At 39.0% G+C, this 17,796-nt stretch overlaps 1 protein-coding gene across 1 annotated transcript in view; it reads right to left on the bottom strand.

Annotated features, from left to right (window-relative positions):
• NME7 (NME/NM23 family member 7) overlaps positions 1 to 17,796 on the bottom strand; it is an 85,984-nt gene that overhangs the window by 52,019 nt on the left and 16,169 nt on the right. The window contains exons 3-7 of the mRNA XM_005523932.3: positions 16,373 to 16,480; positions 12,846 to 13,012; positions 7,657 to 7,767; positions 3,954 to 4,004; positions 1,333 to 1,540 (exon numbers count right to left, since the gene is read on the bottom strand). Coding sequence (XP_005523989.2) covers positions 1,333 to 1,540; positions 3,954 to 4,004; positions 7,657 to 7,767; positions 12,846 to 13,012; positions 16,373 to 16,480 — 645 coding nt within the window. The remainder of the gene's footprint in view (positions 1 to 1,332; positions 1,541 to 3,953; positions 4,005 to 7,656; positions 7,768 to 12,845; positions 13,013 to 16,372; positions 16,481 to 17,796) is intronic.

Genomic DNA, 17,796 nt, shown 5'->3' with positions numbered 1-17,796 from the left:
AACCTAAGCACACACTTATGCATCTAACCAAGAATTTATGCTAATAGATACTCTTTCCTACATTCTCAGTTCAGAAGCTGGCACAGTTGTCATGGTAGTACAGAGGAAAAGAGAAATTTTCACCTTTATATTTGAAGTCTTCTAAATATTTAACCAGAACTCCAAAGACTTTGCTGGCTTTAACTCTGCTTCATCAGAAAAGATCACTTTTATCCAAACTCTGAGTCTGTAACATGTTCATCAAGGCAGCAGAAAAAGTACTTTATGCCCAACATCCGATTTCTTGCCAAAATCCAAGGCACAGGGAGAGGATCCAGCAGCTCAGGCAGAGTGCAGAGCAGCAAGGTGAGTGCTTGGGCCAACAGAAAACCACCCTGTGCTTTGCAGTCAGCCTGCTGTAGCTCACAGCCTAACAGTACCAGACAGGGAGGCTGCTCAACTCTGCCCTCACCACCAGGGTATGATCTCTCGGCACGTTTTCTAGCATACACTACTTGGCAGTTTATGAGATATTCTGAGGCAGGTCTCTCTCCAGCTGTGCTACTGCAGCTGTTCCAATTTAAACAGACAGAAGACTAGAATCAAGGAAGTAACAATGGTTATCTTTCCCCACCTAAAGTGGTCCACAGCTCAGACACCACAGTGACACATCAATCAACCATGAGATAAACTTTATTCTTGCCATCATTTATTAGCATATCTATCCCACAGCAATGCACACAAAAGTCACCATAATTCTATGGAAATGGTAATATCTATTACCCAGACTCAGGGCTTTTTCTTAGCACTGAGAAAAGAAACACTGCAAACAAAGGAAAACACAACTAAACTCCTCAAAGTCATGTCCACTGTGTTACCTCTCAAAGCACAAAGCACTACAAAGTGGCCTGGTTTTTAATTTTTCATTCTGAATAATAACAGCAAAGTAGGCTGCAAGAAGAACACTAGTGAGAACCGTGAAGGAGAACAGATATGTGAAACACAAGAGAGCACAAAAGGATTTAATTGTTTAATCCCTTTCTTTTTATGACCGACACTGGTAGACTATAGGTAGATTATACAGACTATGCAATTAACTCACTGTTTGTGATGTACAGGAGACATTAAAAATGACCAGGCATGCTCTCCTGATCAAAGCACCCAAGATTCACCCTTGTGATAAACAAGATTTCTGTTTTCAGGCAGTTTATTCTTCCATGCTAAAAAGGAGCCATGAAAAATATGTAAACTAGTTCCAAATTCAAGTGTGGAAACAAAGGAGAAATTCTTAATCCGGTTGTTAGCAGATAAAAGTAAAAATAAACCTCAGTCAAGAAAGAGTCAAAATCTTACTTTAGCAGCTGAAGCAACTGAATCTGGGCCATGAGCTGCATCTCTGAGGCCAATATGTCCAAAGCTTTCTGAGATGCTGTCCAGTGTATCACTCTCAGTCGCTGTAGGGTTTGCTGGCCCCACCATTGCTCTCCACTTACTCACTGCATCATCTCCTAAGAGCTCCATAGCCAGGATGGGGCCACTCATTATTAACTGGAGAAGCTCACTGCAAAATGGAAACAGCACATGGTGACCCATGTTACAAATTAAAACTAACAAAAACATGATCCAGTGGAGATGCTCAGAACTCAACTTGGCAAGACCTCGAGCACCCTGATCTAACTTTCACATTGACTCTGATTGGAGGAAGAGGTTAGAGAGAGAGAATGTCATGTGCAGACATTCCCTTATTATGGTTGCAGAAAAAAACCAACACATACATAATCCAAACTCACTCAAACTACTCTGTAAAGTCTTAGATTTCAAAAGCATTTTTAAAGGATCAGTACTGGTGTCCTGGTAACAGTGAAAGAGAGACTCTGGTAATGACTTGTCTGACAGGAATGATTCCTAAGTTTTCCCATTCTGCACAGCAGCATTTCAAAGCTCTCATGTGAGCATCTCTCACATGAGACCTGGATGTGCACCCTACTGACAGAACATTAGCACTGCTTTCAAGCTAAATTTTCCACTGTCCCACAGATCTCTCCCATGGATTTTGCCCAGCCAAAGTCCAAAGTGGGAGAGAAGGGAAAAAATTAAAAAGTTTGTATGGGATAAAGGACTTACTCACAAAGTGAGTTACTACATCTTGGCATAACTCAAGTGACTTTAATGGGATGAATCCAAGTAAGAAGAGGCTGTCAGGATCATGTCCTGACCACCTCACAACAGCAAACAACCACCCAAAATTGCTAGCCCAAACATTCCATTTAAAAACTAAACAAAACACCATAACTATATTTCAGTATCTTCAGAAAACATGCATACCAATAAGCCTGTCTTTTCCCTGTTTAGTCTGGACAGAACCAACAAAGAAGAACATTGACTATGGTTTTTGTACTATTTTGTTTAAAAGAAGAGCTTTACACAACTGTAACTGTGGATGTACATGCTTCTTCAACTACCTACTTCCTAATGATCACTAGTCAAGAAGAGAAGAGAAATCCTAGTAGTTTTTGAAAAAGAAACACTATTAAAACTACAAAAAGCTACATAAACAACACAATAAAAAGCTACTGGAAGTCAGTTGCTGTTGGTCATAGTCAACATGTTTAGGACATTTAAACAGTACACATACATACACCCAAGAAATAAGTCATTTCTACCACATTATTTGCAGATTAATCCTTGAATATTCTCTTTTTTTAAAACTCTTTAATATGAAAACCATTCTTTTCCAAGCAATAGGATTATTATTTTTCCTTATTATTCACTAGACTTACATTGACTAGTGAACTTTCAAACTAAATCTGAATTTAAAGACAAGATACAACATCAAATATAAATGAGTTGTAGATTTCACACTTTACTGCCTTGAAGTTTCTTGTTTCTATTTGATTTGGAATGCTGTAGAGCTATTTATTTCTAATGCAGAGAAAAATCCTATACAGAAGATGTAGCCAATAGGGCTGTAGGATGGGAGACAGGCACATCACAGTGGACAAAGGCTACAGTTCCTCAGACAATTACCATTAGTATAGATACACATCTGTGAAGTTACACTGCAGGCAAAATTCTTGATTATTTATCAACATATTCAAGCAGGCTTACTCAGCAAAGAAAAGGCAATTTCAAATCATCCATTCTCTGACCTCCAACATGGTCAGACATAGCCTGGGGCCATGTCTCTCTGAAGGGCTTGAGTTTGGACCCACAACAAAATCAGCTGCTCTTGCTGGAGAGCAGCTGGCAATGCTAATTCTCAAGCACTTCGTGAAAGTGCTGATACCAGGTCTTTCAACCACACCAGTGCAAACCCAGGCACCAACATGCCTGAAAAACACAAGGCACCTTCTTCCTAAAAGAGGTAGAATGCCCAATGGAGAGGGAGGAAAAGGAAGTTGCTGGCACTTTCAGGGGAATCAGAAACAACTCAATCTCTGGGTCATAAGCATCCAGCTGGTCAGCTATGGAAAGACTAAGGTTTCTCACATTACGTGAAGCAGTCTAGCATCATAGAAGTTTGACATTTCTCCAAGGGTAGCAGTACAGTAAAAACTGCCCCATGCACTATCCTTTCAGTTATTTATGATTTGGGGTACTTATTACCAAATCAATTCTTACAACTAAGTGTTCCCCCTAATTCTCATTATCTGTAAGCCCCACCCTGATCCTGAAGATATCCCTTCTCTTGGCTGTGAAGTTTTGCCCTATCAGGAGCATTTTCACTTCTGAGGGACAAAAGACATTCCCCTGATACCACCGGGTTGTAAAAAGTTTGAGTTAAAACCCTGAACAGCCAAAATAAGGATCTCTCCTTGGAGGAAGAAGAAAAGGTGCATGCTTTGCAAAGGGCTCCACTCAACTAAGACAAGCTCCGATTTTCCCGCGGTCCTGTAGAATCAAATATGGTAAATGAATTTCATGCATTCAATAAATAAGCTTAATACACATCAAGCTGAAATTTATATACCTACTGATAATAAGGTTTTGCTCGATGATCAGCATAGAAATCAGCTGCTTCTTTTCTGGAAAAGTAAAAAGACATAGATATAGCTATATATATATATGTAGATGTATATAAATATATATCTATATAAAACCCCCTGAAAACCACAATTATCATTCATTCAAATATCATTCATAAACATGTTTCTACAGGCAATGTCTTCCTAAGCTGGACAATTTGTTGGGTGTTCATGTCCAATAACAGGAACTACATTTAAATTTCTGTCATATTTTGTGTGGCTACCAGTATAGCTGACAACTCCTTATGTTCCTGCTCTGAGAAGGAATCACTAAAGCCCATTTCAGGGTCACTGATGGTCCCACATTCTCAGGCTGAGAAATAAATGCAGAAGAATCACCTTCTTGCCAAGCTATTTGCTGTTACGTTGCTTTCATCATTCATCAGTTTGAGTGGGGATTTTGGTTAATGAAGTTTGGTTTTAAAGCACAAACAATTTATCTGCTCCACTGGAACACTTCTTTATCAAGGTTAGTGTTTGATTAAACTGGTGCATAACAAAATACTGCATAACCTGGTTTCCACTCAGTGTCCTCAAATCTTACAAGTTGCACAGGCAGCACAATGCCCTCCATATTAAAACTGGATTTCTCCCACACTTTCACACTTCAAAACTCAGTTTGGTCTTGCATGTCTCCTCAGGGAACACAGCAATGACTACATACAGTTTTCTTCCAAAGCAATGGGGTTTCTGCAGTGAGGGGGTCTCCTTACACTGCCAGGCAAATAAAGGCTACCAGGCATACCCAGCATGTCTGCCAGCACAGCTGTTACTCAGCCTTTCCTCAGGTGCTGGAAGCAAAGATGTCCTTTTCAGACAGGGTGGTGGCCCTTCCCAAGCTCTGCATTGCCACAGCCACACTCTACCAGCACTGGGCTCAGCTACCCAGCTACCCAGATTTTGGGGACCACCACAATGCAGAGCTACCATCCATCGACTGATGGACACACTATTTTGTGGCTTTTCACCCCACCAGCCTGACACCAGCCAACCTATTCTCTTCCCTGTCTTTTTCCCCAGCTGCTTCTCATGTTTTACTCTTGCTTACTGAATTGCTTTTTCTGCATGGCAACAGCTAGAAAAATCCATGGAATTTTTCATCTCTTAACCTGCTATTCTGCAGCTTCAGAATTCCTGTTGAGAACACAGGCTCAGTATTTGCTTGCTCCAAATCCTGGTGTATGCCACTTATTGAAGCTGGAATTTTTAGAGAAGGACAAGCTCTTCAAGAGGATTGACAGGTGAAAGAAAGCAATATTCCTAACCTCTGCTCTGGGTGCAAAGTTCATAATCAAAGCAGTGCTGCAGGGTGACTAAGAAATTCCAAATTGGAAAGTAGTTTTTACCTGCAGCACAGTCTGATTTTTTCTGGTCTTCATGAGTTTGCTCATTTTGAGCAGCCCTCTTTACTGACATAAATTGCCTGCATATTTTTCAAATAACAGATTCCAAGTATGAACAAAGGCATAGTTCTGTCATCTGAAATGGAACTTTTGATGCCTCTCTCCCATTTGTAGTCCAGACTTAAACCAAATATTGCCAGAGGAAAGAAATAACATCAAGAACCTAAGAAGAATTTCATTTTCTTAACATTTATCAGTGTTTGAACAGTCACATTTTTCTTCAGCTTTTTTATCAAAATTACCTGAATAATTCCTGGTTTGTTGCTTTTAGTTCAGTATAAGTATGAGCCATTCAAAATCCAAAATATTTTTATCAACCATACAGTAAATCTGCCTCCCTTCCATTGCAAACTAAGGCAGAAGCATGATGTAAAAACGCTAGACACGGGAGCTCTTGCAAGCTCATGCTTCAAACCTACACTCTACAAAACGTTTGCCTACAATTCATTATTTCACCAGAAAATTCTCTTCTGAAATTAATTCACCAAATAATTTTGGAAAGCAAATATGAAAGGGTATGTGAAAATGTGAAAAGATTAAGTATTACCAATTCTGATTTCAAGGAAGTATTTGAGAGGTCTGCTTCTGAAACAACTTGAGCTCTACTACTCAGTTAACAATTCCCACTGAAATATCAAAGTGCAGTTGTGTTGTATAACTTAGTTCCTTTTTAATTTCATTATTAGTTCTCTGTTTTCAAATAATGGAAAACAGTGTTCACCTATGTATAACAGAGTGAACTGACACAGGATTAAAGGAAGAGACTGAAGAAGCAAGTGCCTGCCCACACTTTCATATCTTGGCTACAACTTTTACAGAAGGCATGAATCTACTTAACAGTGATTGACAGACAAATGTTGTTAATCCCTGTAAAGAAAGGAGTTGATGATGATTTGAACAAGCAAGCCTGCAGAATCTAAGGGTAGAAGACTTTGGCAAAGCCATAGTTCTATCATTTTAAAATGGCACAGTCCCAAGAAACAGAGTATGCAGAGAAACCACAAAATACTCAAGAGACTATTTAAATACATTCAGTATCACAGCCCAGTCTCGTGCTTATTAATAATTACTTTCAATTATACAAGACAACCAGAAATTTTTATATTGCAGTAGGCAATAAAAGTTCAAGTCTCCATTTCTTCCCTTCAGTGTGAGTCAACTCTAAAGCACATGACTTGGCTCAAGAGCTTAACTTCTCAGACAGACACTCAAATAAAGCACCAACCAAAATAACACTTCAAGATCAAATTTCTCAGATTGCAGGAGAGAGGAAGCAAAAAAAAGGCTAGTTTGAAAGACATTATGAATTGTAAAGAAACATTAGAAACCTGATTGATTTTGTGAACTGGAGTTGTTGGATGGAGGATCTGGGACCAATACCATCAGACATTGCAGCAGGTGCATGCAGAGATAAGAGGAGAAAGTCTTATTGTCATTTTCTCAGTATTTCAGAGAGCAAAAAATGTTCTGAAGTGAAGGAAAATGGTTCCTGACTTCACACATAAACAATAAGAACACAAGAAAATGGTATTATATAAAATAGATAACTTTTCTTTCCAAAAACATGTTGCACACGAACAGGTTTGGCAAAGCAGCAATGGAGAAATAATGCTGTAACTTTGGGAAAGTCTTCTAAGGTAAATTAATTATGTTCTCTTTCCTCTGAAGCACACCTTCTTTTAAATCTTGGGGCTCAATAAGAACTGGAGAACACTGAAGGTTGGGAGGATTAGGAAGATGCATGAGTAAAACCTGTCCAACCCTGCGCCATCAGAATATCACTTGTTTTGCCTAGGACTTCCAGTGATTAAAAAGCACAAATCTGAGAGCACAAATTTAAGCAACAGATTTACTGAGAGCAAGCAAACCAAATACTTTATAGACAACATTATTATAGTCAGCAATACTGTCTGTACGAGGCAGCCTAGAGGTGAGGACATACAGACATGTCAGTCGTAAACATTGCTGGACTGCTAAAGCTATGGTAGCCACCTTGAGTTCATACAGACATGACTTATTTCATCACCCATACTCATTTGCACATCACTTCTGAATACTTAGCTTAAATCTCTAAAATACTTTAAGAAACCTACCTCCTTCAGAATTATGAAACTGATGAGTTTCAAGAGTTACCTCTCTTACTCATTGGAATGGATCTGACACATGGAACAACACAGAGTAGCTTTAGAGAATATTCTTAATTGCAATAATATTTAGATACAATAGACCTAACCTTAAAAATTCCTTACCTTGAAAGCAGCATCATTTTGGCCTTAGTTATTGTCAATCCTGCATTAATAATGATATCAAATAATTCTCCAATTTTACGCATTCCATCAGGTTTAATCAAAGCCAGCGTTCTGGGGAGGAAGAAAAAATAGTAGAGAGATAGAGCCAACATGACTTGTCTTAGAGCATTTGGTGTGTATACTGGGTTCACATTCAGACAAAAAAAAACAGCACATCAAAGAGAAAAATTTTGTCACAGTCACATATTCACTGTCCCAGTGTCTCATCAATTTCCATGCTGTTCTTGAATGGCCGTGCAACACATTATTCTGATAACAACAAGCTTTGCACATTTTAATTTCCATGGCTTTCTAACCCAAGTCAGCTCACAGTGTTCCACCAGCACTTATTATTTACCAACATCTCCCTCTGCTCTTGCAGCACACAATTTGACCACCTCTTCCTTAGCAAATTGGTATCTTGACAGCTCCTCACTCTGGGTTAGAACATGACTGAATTGTTAATCTCTCCTTGTGCTTGCTTAGCTCCCTTTTTTCCTAATGTTAATCATACACATAAAATTGAAGCAGTTAAAGTTCCCTGTTTAAAAATATTACTTAAACATGTGCCTCTGCCATAAAACTCAAAGTTAAATGATTGTTTTATTAATACTTTTAAAATATTTGAAGTCCTCAGTGAGAAGATGATCCTCTTGTGCTTGGTACAGTATAAAAATTTCGTGGTATAGCATGTGCATGCCAAATAGCTGACACTGTTAATAGACACAATAAAAGGATGGCAGAGGAGGTATTGCATCTCTTATACTGACTGACAGCTATATTCTATATACTAAGGGGCATCAATCCAAAAATCTCTACACTCTCCCCCACATCTCTGTTTCCAAGTACATCCCGTCTTCTAGGTAATTATCTTTTTACACTGTACATCCCCAGGGCCAGGACTGTTTTATTAGTGAGCTTTGCATAGCACCAAGAACACCATCAGCACTAAACGTATTATTAATAAAAAATAACAAGCACAAAAAGAAGGTTTGTAAAATTGCATCTTCTATTTGCATTCATCCTGTGGTGAGTCAGTTTCAAATGTGCTTGGCTTACAAACCAACAGATTTATTCAACCCTGCATCTCAGAAACGCCACGTCTCTGACAATCCTAAAGAGCAGTTTCCATCTTTTACACTGTTTCAAATAAGGAAGGTTCTCCAAGTTGGAATTTTTTATTGCAGTACTTCCTTGAGTGAAAGACAAATAATTGCAAATTTCCTATTTTATATACCAACATAGCATGGAAAGCAGCCCTTAGGTTAGCAGCAATATATTCCAGCCAGGGCAAATATGCTGAGATTATAGGAGATGGATGAACTTCCACTACATTTACTCTGAACCTTAAGTGACCCCAGATTGACAGATGCTTTGGCAAGAGACAGACTATTTCACAGCAAATGTAAAGCAAGGGAGGTGTTAGGAGCAGGAAATGTAACCAGGAAGATTTGAACATATGCGACATTTTATCTGCAGCTAAGGGAGAGGCGTGGACGACCTTCAGAGCTCAGAAACAGACTTCCTCAAGCACCATGAAGCTCCTATACACAGAGCACCTCAGGCTCAGACCCCTTGGGAAGTATGACACAAAAAGACTGATGGACTAAGGCTGCAGGATGGACAAAGGAATGCCATTAAACCAGAAACTGGCTGAAAGCAGTCAACCAAGACTGCGCTTCAGTCCACTGCAGTGCAGGCAAAAGTTGGTTTAGCCCCATCATCAGATCAGGAAAGGCTGACCTCTCACCAACACTGAACACAGTTTGCCAATGTACTCCATGCAGCCTTACAGCCTGGCCCCGTCTTCCCCAAGGATTTCACAGCTCCACCTCATTTTTGGTATTATTTATCGTATCACAGGGTGTACCAGGTGAATCCTCCATGAGGACTGCACATGAGCTGCATGTTTGACCTATGAGAATCACACAGTGCACGACCTGCATCCTAGCACAAGAGGTTCTCAACACTCTCATTTCCCATGAACAATTAGGATCAAATCCCTGGAATGGGTCTCCAGCACCATTTGCATTTCCTCAAGGAACACTTTTTTAAATTTATGTTATTACACAGGTGGTTTGAGATAGGCTGGTAATGCTAGAAATATATTGTTCCTTACTTTTCTAATTTCAAGGGTTTTAGTAATAGTGTAATTCCTACAAATTTGCAAAAAATATTGTATTATGAAGCAATTTACCTAGAAGACATTAATATAAACTGCAGTAAGCAACCCTTGTAATATCTTTTGTCTAACACTGGTATTTAAATTTTAACATTTCAGTGTGAGCTTTTCAGAAGTATGCAGGACACAAAAAGCGTACTTCAGGATGCTGAGATCTGCTTCAGAGATTGGATTTTGATTCATGTGCCCTATTTATAGTTTTAATTAGGAATATGTTTCATGGGGTTCAGCATGATGCAGTCTGCAGTGTAGATTTGAAAACAGTTTTGTGTCGAGGAACCAAGGAGAAAGAAGGAAAATTAAGCTCACTGGCATACATTTTTTCAGAGGGACTGTGCTGACAGTACTGCAGTGAGTACTGAAACAATAGAAAATGAGAACTGATCAAAGGAATGATGCACAAAGCATGCTGTGACTATGCTTGTGAAACCTACTTACTTCAAATAATAGGACTGTTGCATGTACAGTAGCTTATGTCTTCCAGGGGAAGAAATGCTGATTATATCAATAACCAGAAGCATAAGAAAAACAAATCCTACTCAAAACAGAACACGAGTATTTCTGGGTGACACACAAGTTTTCTAACATCATTTTCAGTACCAGTGATACTGACTCTAAGTAAAACCTACTTAGAGAGGACACACTGGTCAGACAAATGTTTACCTCATGTTACAACTACCCAGGATCACAAGGGAAAGGCACAGAAAGCCCTGTCCCATGCCGGTGAATCCTTATGTGGCACACTGTAAGAACATGCTCACTTAACCATTTTAGTCACTGTTTGTGATGGTTTTCTTATGATACCCTGGGAGGGGAACAGAAATGCAAAACACTTAAATACAGCAATATTTAAAAACTGACTCAAGAATTAAGAAAAAGTAGGTACAGAAACTGAAATAGAACTGTCTTAATTCTAGCCTAATTCTGGAAAGAGCCTGTGCAAATCTAGCCTTTTTTCTGCACATCTGTTTTGTATCTCATGTACCTAAGGTCACATTCATTCACTTGTTTTGCTGATAAAAATAAAGGTCCCTAACTCAAAACATTCAAGATTTTTTTTTATATTCACTTTGCAGTCTTCCACAAAGGCCTCTGCTGAGCCTGTCTGAGCACACATTGAGTGACCAGAGAATGTATTTCCAAAGTCAAACTGATCTGCCAATAGTCCTGAACAGCACAACAGCAAAAAAAGACAGAAACATTCTGCTTCATACAGCAACCTTAAAATTATTAATATCATTCCAAATGCAGATTATTTCAGGAATTATCATGCACTGCAGAAATCTTATTATATCGAATAACTGCTGTAAAACCTGCTAGGAACAAGCCAAAAAGACAAATAACTCACATGCAACTGTTTTGCCCAAGGAAACTCTTTTAATATGACCCTGTTTACTCAGTGAAAGCTTCTGTGAAGAAACTGGATTTTGAAGATCCTTTGCCTAAGTAAGGCACCTTTCACTAGGTTCCTTTGGGCTATTCTGAATATGTAACACCACTTGAATATTTATGTTATCTTTCAGCCAACATTCCTGAAATGTTTTTCAAACAGCTGACATGTCATAAATGCCTTTTCTTTCTTTTGTAGAGCAGTACAAAAATTTGCCTCCTCCCAAGACCAACCACTTAATTGACACAATTGTAGTGTTGCCATGTAGACTGCAACATCTCCTACAAGATGAAAACGTCATTTTATCATAAACTGCTTTTTCCTGGTATAACTACATGAGCAGTGCAAGAGCACCAGGGATTATGTTAGTTTAGGCAGAGCAGGGAATACACAACTTTACATTGATATAAAGATGCAATCTCCCCAAAACTGCACTGAGGAACAAAAAGAGTAGCCACATATACAGAATCCATCCCATTGTATTCTCTACCTCCTTTGCTGCTCTTTCACCATGCCCAACCCCAGCCCGGAGAAGTACCAGAACTCCTCTGGAAAGATATTATGGCAGGCATTTTCACAGCAATTTTTTTGTGCAGTTAAGACAAAGATGTGTGTAAAAATATGCAGCTCTTCCTCTATGTCTGGTTATGTACAACTCTCTAAAAAGAGTTCAAAACAAGCCTGTTTACTGGGAGGGAGCAAGTGATTAAGGCTCACTGGAATATCATACCTAAGAAAACGTTCTGTGCTCTTTTCAAAAAGGCTGGAGGAAATTACAAAAATGTATTAATTTGCAAATTCAGAGATTACCTGAACTGCCATTAAAGCAGATCTAAATTTCTTGTAAATTAGCCTTAGTATCCAAGTATTCTTAGTCCTGATATTTGCTTCAGATGACTTCTGGCTTTTGGAAAGTCTTTTCCAAAGTCTTTAAATCAAAAATGCGAGTCTTATCTTCACCCATGATAAACAAATGAGCCTGTAATTTTTACTGACATTCTCACACTGTACTTTCTGTCCTCATGCACACAGAGCTTAAGAGAAGCGGAAAAAAAATCTCAGAAAAAAATCTCCACAGTGAGGAAAAACAACAGAATGGGAGTGGTCCTCTAGTACTTTCATTTATTCCTACTAATAGAGAGTACATCAGACTGGTGAGGCACTAGGCTTCTGCACAGATCCCAGAGAGACAGTTGCAACTTCACATGGCCCAGGCCTTTGAAGCCCAGCACACATCAGTTACCATATAAATTCTGCCCCAGGAGAACCCACAAATCTGCTGCCTGCCCTGGCCGAGTAACGAAGCTGAACAGGACCCATCTTCCTCCTCCCCCTCTTCTCTCCCAAGATACCTAGAGGAGCCAGCAGCTGACACCATAGAGAAGCTGGCCTTGTAATGGTACTACAAGCCAGGTACCACTTTGCTTCTCTGTAGCTATCATAAAATCAGATCCCTTCGAACTGCATGCAAACATGCACCCACCTCCTCTTCCGCCCACATCAGTACAGAAACCTCATTTCCAGCAAGCATCCAATTTGAAACCCCAACCACAAGATTCCAAGCTCTTCCCTTGTCACCTCTCTTTGCGGCTCCCAAGCTTGCGGGACGTGTACAGATTGCCGTAGTCCACTATGGTGAGGTGTCGGGAGAAAACAGTGACCTTGCTGCCCACATAGAGATCCTCGAGGTGCAAGCTCTCGTACTTGGTGCGCCTCAGAAACGTGCGACGGTTCTTCACGTCGTACTGCAGCAAAAACAAGAGTCAAATCTACCTTGGCAAGAGATTTAGTTGTGGGCAAACTCAACTTAATCTTTACTATCAGAAATTTCCATAGTATTGTAGGACTGAATCTGATCGCCTAATTTGATTTCAAGCCCTTTGAACTTACAAGTGTACCAAGAAAGCTTAGAAGACTAAACCACAATTACAAATTTATTCCATTTAAATAGTCTCAGGCCAACAGCTATCTTTGAAATTTTTTTGGTTTGCAATTTGCTTGTTCTAATTCAAGCTGTGATAAAAGGTTCAGGTGTCTGGTGCATGTCTCTGCCCAGTCTCACTGAGAGTTCCCCCAGCACATCCATGCTGTTTCACGGCCCAGTGGCTCGCACCAGAACGATCAGGATACACACACTGGCAGGTCTCCTCTTCAGGGCATTGTTCCAGTGATATTATGCTCTATTTGACTGCGTAAGACTTAGCATTAGGGACGGAGAGATGATTGCAACACTTGGCTGAGATGTTCTCACTGCCTAGAGCTGCAAGCTCAAAAGCCTGTCAGGACAATTCAGCTTTATGTATCACCACTCCAAGCAAGAAGCCAGACATTAATGTGCAGTTTTCTGGGTGGGCTGGCAAAGCACAGAAGTCAACCTGCTGAACAGTTTCTTTACTGCAAGTAAGTATTATAGATGCCTTCCATTTCCTGGAGAAGTGGAAGCCTATGAAAGGAAAAGCTTTGTGCTCCTCAGGCCAAACTTACCCCTCTGTCTAGACCTACAGGTGCTGTCCTCCACTGCAATGGTGTATTTACTAGAAGAGCATTAGAAGAAAGAACATCATTCCCACAAATTTTGGAGGGGAAAAAAATTTAAGATGAAAATTCCATGTTCTGAAGTGTGTAAATACAGTTCCATTAGAAGGATAAAAGAATTGTAATTGTTTTCAGGATAGCCAAAACTTTGCAGATTAAAGAATTGCAAATTATTTTGATACTTCCTTCTGCTGAGGCATGATTGTAAGGAGGAATCCTTGCCTGCTGAAACCTCCTTAGCCACTCATACATGCTCCTACTAAGTGTTCACTATTCAAGTGTAGTAGGGAATCAAATGACAACATGGTAAGAAAAAAAAAAATCAAAGAAACTAACTTGAATTCATCTTCTTGTTTTCTCCCAGTCTTTGCCAGGAAGCCTATTAACTGTCTCAACCATAAGCAAATTATTCAATATCTTGACCAAAAATCTGAGTATTTCCTTGGTTATTTCACTAATGGTTGCTAGAAAGGCACCCCAAGGTGTTTCTCTTCTCTCAAGAAGAAGAGAGGATCTACCTGTGTTAAAGGATTCTTCTTTAGAGTGGACTTTTAAATATGTTTAAAAGACTTTTTTTATAAAGTTAATGATAAGCCACTGCAAAAGAACTATATAACTGTTTGGACTGCTCCACTCCTGCCCAGGTACATGCAGAAGTAAATTACCCAAAACAAAATAGTTCTCTGTTAAGAATCTGTTCTTTTTAAAGATTTCTTCTCTCTTTTTAGGAAATCTTTTGTAGAAAGAAAAGTTATTAAGGCTTTAAGAATTCCCCATGAGAATTATTAACTATGGAAAACTCAGAGAACAGGGCCTCTGTGTCAAGAGATCCTGTTTGACTGAAAGAACTGCTTGCTGTCCTTGGACAAAAATCTATGCTGTCTTCTTACAGCTGCAAAGCTAGCTGGAAACTTCTCTCATTATTCCCACTGTCATTCTACTTCACCAACCAAGACATGAAGGAGAGAAAGAAAAGTTAAGCTCAGGACTTAATATAATACAAGCCTCCAAGAGCTCTGCTCCCCCCTCAGGCGAGGAGTGTGATAAGGGAAAGCTGTTGTCAAGGATGGGGGGGAAAAAGGAGCTGAAACATCCTCCTCATACGTGGGGACATTTCCATCACCTCCCTTCTCTCAGATATGTCACAGGTAAGAGCAGGTTGTCACCTTCTCAGGAAAGTACTAAAATATGCAGAAGAATTAGGCAGTAAAAAAAGAAAAAAAAAATATCACCAAATTCTGCAGAAATTAAAAAAAAAACAATCCAGAAAAGAGTTCTAAATGTAGTAACTGTCCACAAACTCACCCCCAAAAGTGATTTTGCGATATTATTTCTCTAAGGGTGTTCACATACATTTTTGTTCTTTTAATTCCTGTTCTGCCCACATGGAGTCTATGACTGTATACACACCATGGTACTTTAACCGAAGAGCACACCAACAAAATGCAGAAGTCTGCCAAGACATAGATACTGCATTAAGAAGCTCAAGAACACCTTGGAAGCTTTTGGTTTTAAGACGTGTAGGTGAAATGAACAACTATTTTGTCAGCCTACACATGGTTGTGTAGGAAGATTATTACAGCTCCTAACTGATCAGCTAAACTGTTTCTGAGAAATAAAAATTAGAAACCTCACATTTTGAAAACTGTGCACATAGACATCGTACAAAGAACTAACTTAGTAACCAATGTGACATGCATCTTCTCACACAACTGGGTATTACTGCTTCAGTGAGGAGCAGTTTGGGTAAGAAAAGGCAAACACTACTGGATTGGTTATTTCCGCAGTTGATTTCCATAGAAGGAAAGTTAAAATTTTATAATGAAATTACTAAGTGTGAATATCCAAATCTAGGCTACTCTTAGACTCTTCACTAAGAATTGGAACAGACTAGTGCATGCCACTCACTCAATCCTAAAAGGAAGCACAAAGCATTGGTTGGCATGAGTATTATCTTTACAGTACACATTATACTTTTATATACATGTCTGCTACTGCAAAATGCTGTTTTCACCGCTGTCAATAAGTGGTGGGATTAGTTGTATGAACCACAAGTCAGAAAGGTCTCTGCAAGCACCGCTGATGGAAAAATTTTGATCCCGCTGTCTGAAACGTCCTACCTCCCATTAAACCAAATTTACCATTTCCTCTACTTTGGTAAGACTTTTACATTTCACTCTTCAGAGACTTCTGGAACTCCTGTTGAAGCTTATTCTCCTGACTGGAATTAGCTTCAGCTTACTTTTCTCAAGCTGTAGGTCAGAGTTGCTGAGTTTCAATTCTGAAACCCAAGTAGAGATTGAATGAAAATAGATTTGTGAAAATTAATCTCTCCACACCAAAGCAAGCTTTAAGAAAAAAAAATCATAAATGTGGAAGCTATTCCATATGCTTCACTGTGAACTCATATTTTTGTTTTTCTTTTAGTTTTAGAAACAGAGCAAGATACATTTTATATTAAATTTTCTTACCTGGAAAATAAATAGGCATTGGAAATGGCTTGCCATTTTATGAACTGTTTAACTGGATATTACATTTATGACAACAGAATTTTCTTCTTACATCCTTACCATTTCAATTGATGAATCTTTTGGATAATACAGAAGTTCATAACGCCGAAAGAGTGAAGCACTTGGGTCATACCATTCAGCGATGAAAGCGTATCTCTCATCTTGACTCTGGAAAAAGAAAAGGGGCAAAACTGGCTATTATAGAAAGCATAAATATTCTATATATAAAACCACACAAATAAAAAACTTTCTTCATTTGTTATAAGGAAAGTAAAAAAAAAAAAAAATCACTTGTAAATGGACTTGCACACTTTACATATTATCTCCTGCCTACCACAGCTGGTGACATCTTTTCACTTGTTAGCAATGATCTTTTAAATATGATGGAACTTGGATCATGGCTGTTTTCCAGACAATCTCATAACTTACCCTGATTTCTTCAGTCAGGAAGCATGGACTACTGTTGTTGTTGGACTTCTCAACTTAGTCAAAGTATTTGATTTACTTTCTCTTGCTAAAAAAAATGTGTTCACCTACAATTAAATTCCAGACTCTTAACACATTTTCTATACATCCTACAAGGAAACACCTTCCTCTTCCTTAACAGTCATATCTAAGCTTCTCTTAATGATGAGATAAACATATTCAAGTAAAGAACAACGTTTGTTTGATTCACTACTTAACTTCTTGAAATTTACATAAAGCATAAATAGCCCAATCTCATTAACAACTCATTTTCTGCCCCTAAGGAGTGCAGATGAGGAAGATGGATTGCAGTAATTCCAGAAGTGTAACTACATGGGTAGTTTCTCTCCATGCCTCATCCTCAGAGGATAACAGCCCCCAGCAAAGCAAGCACAAAGACGAGGCATAGCACGTGGATGTGCAATCCTCATTTCTCTCAGTGGTACATGCTCGTTAGTTATTCATGCAATATCAGTTATTTGATAGTTAGAACAGTTAGAAGGAGCTTTAAATTTTTAATTCCCACAGCTCCTCCAAATCTGACTGCTACTCCTAAGGGCAAGCACGGTCTTATCCCAGACTTCCACACTTTACACATATCTGTACTCTTCTCAGACTTTAAACATTGAGGAATCACTGGGAGTTTAACTTAAAGCCATGTGGGTCTTTTTGGTACTTTAGATTTTAGAAAAGGATAGCATTTCAGTTGTTACAAAGATCACTAAATAAGCAAAAAGACAGAGAGTTCCTGTAAGCTTCCATGACTATTCTAAAACACCAGAAGGAAAAGAGTCATAATTTTCCAACATCTTCAGTTTACTGCTAACTTCATGTTAAGTGCTCTTGCAGGTTGAAGTCCTAACAGAATCAGCAGAAGGAAAGAATGAGATGATGAAGAACAAATTCAGAATTTTACAATTGGATGAATACTAGTACTTCTCCAGTCAAGTGCATCATGGCAAATGCCCCAGCCTCCTGTCAGTTTTTATGGTACCCCCTACACTGCAAACGAAGTATGA

Source organism: Pseudopodoces humilis, chromosome 2, assembly GCF_049639895.1.
Source record: "Pseudopodoces humilis isolate 2021_Gansu_Grassland_sample_001 chromosome 2, ASM4963989v1, whole genome shotgun sequence".
Taxonomy (NCBI): Eukaryota; Metazoa; Chordata; class Aves; order Passeriformes; family Paridae; genus Pseudopodoces; species Pseudopodoces humilis.
The sequence above is the reverse complement of the archived record's forward strand: the minus strand, read 5'-3'. Positions and strand labels throughout refer to the sequence as shown.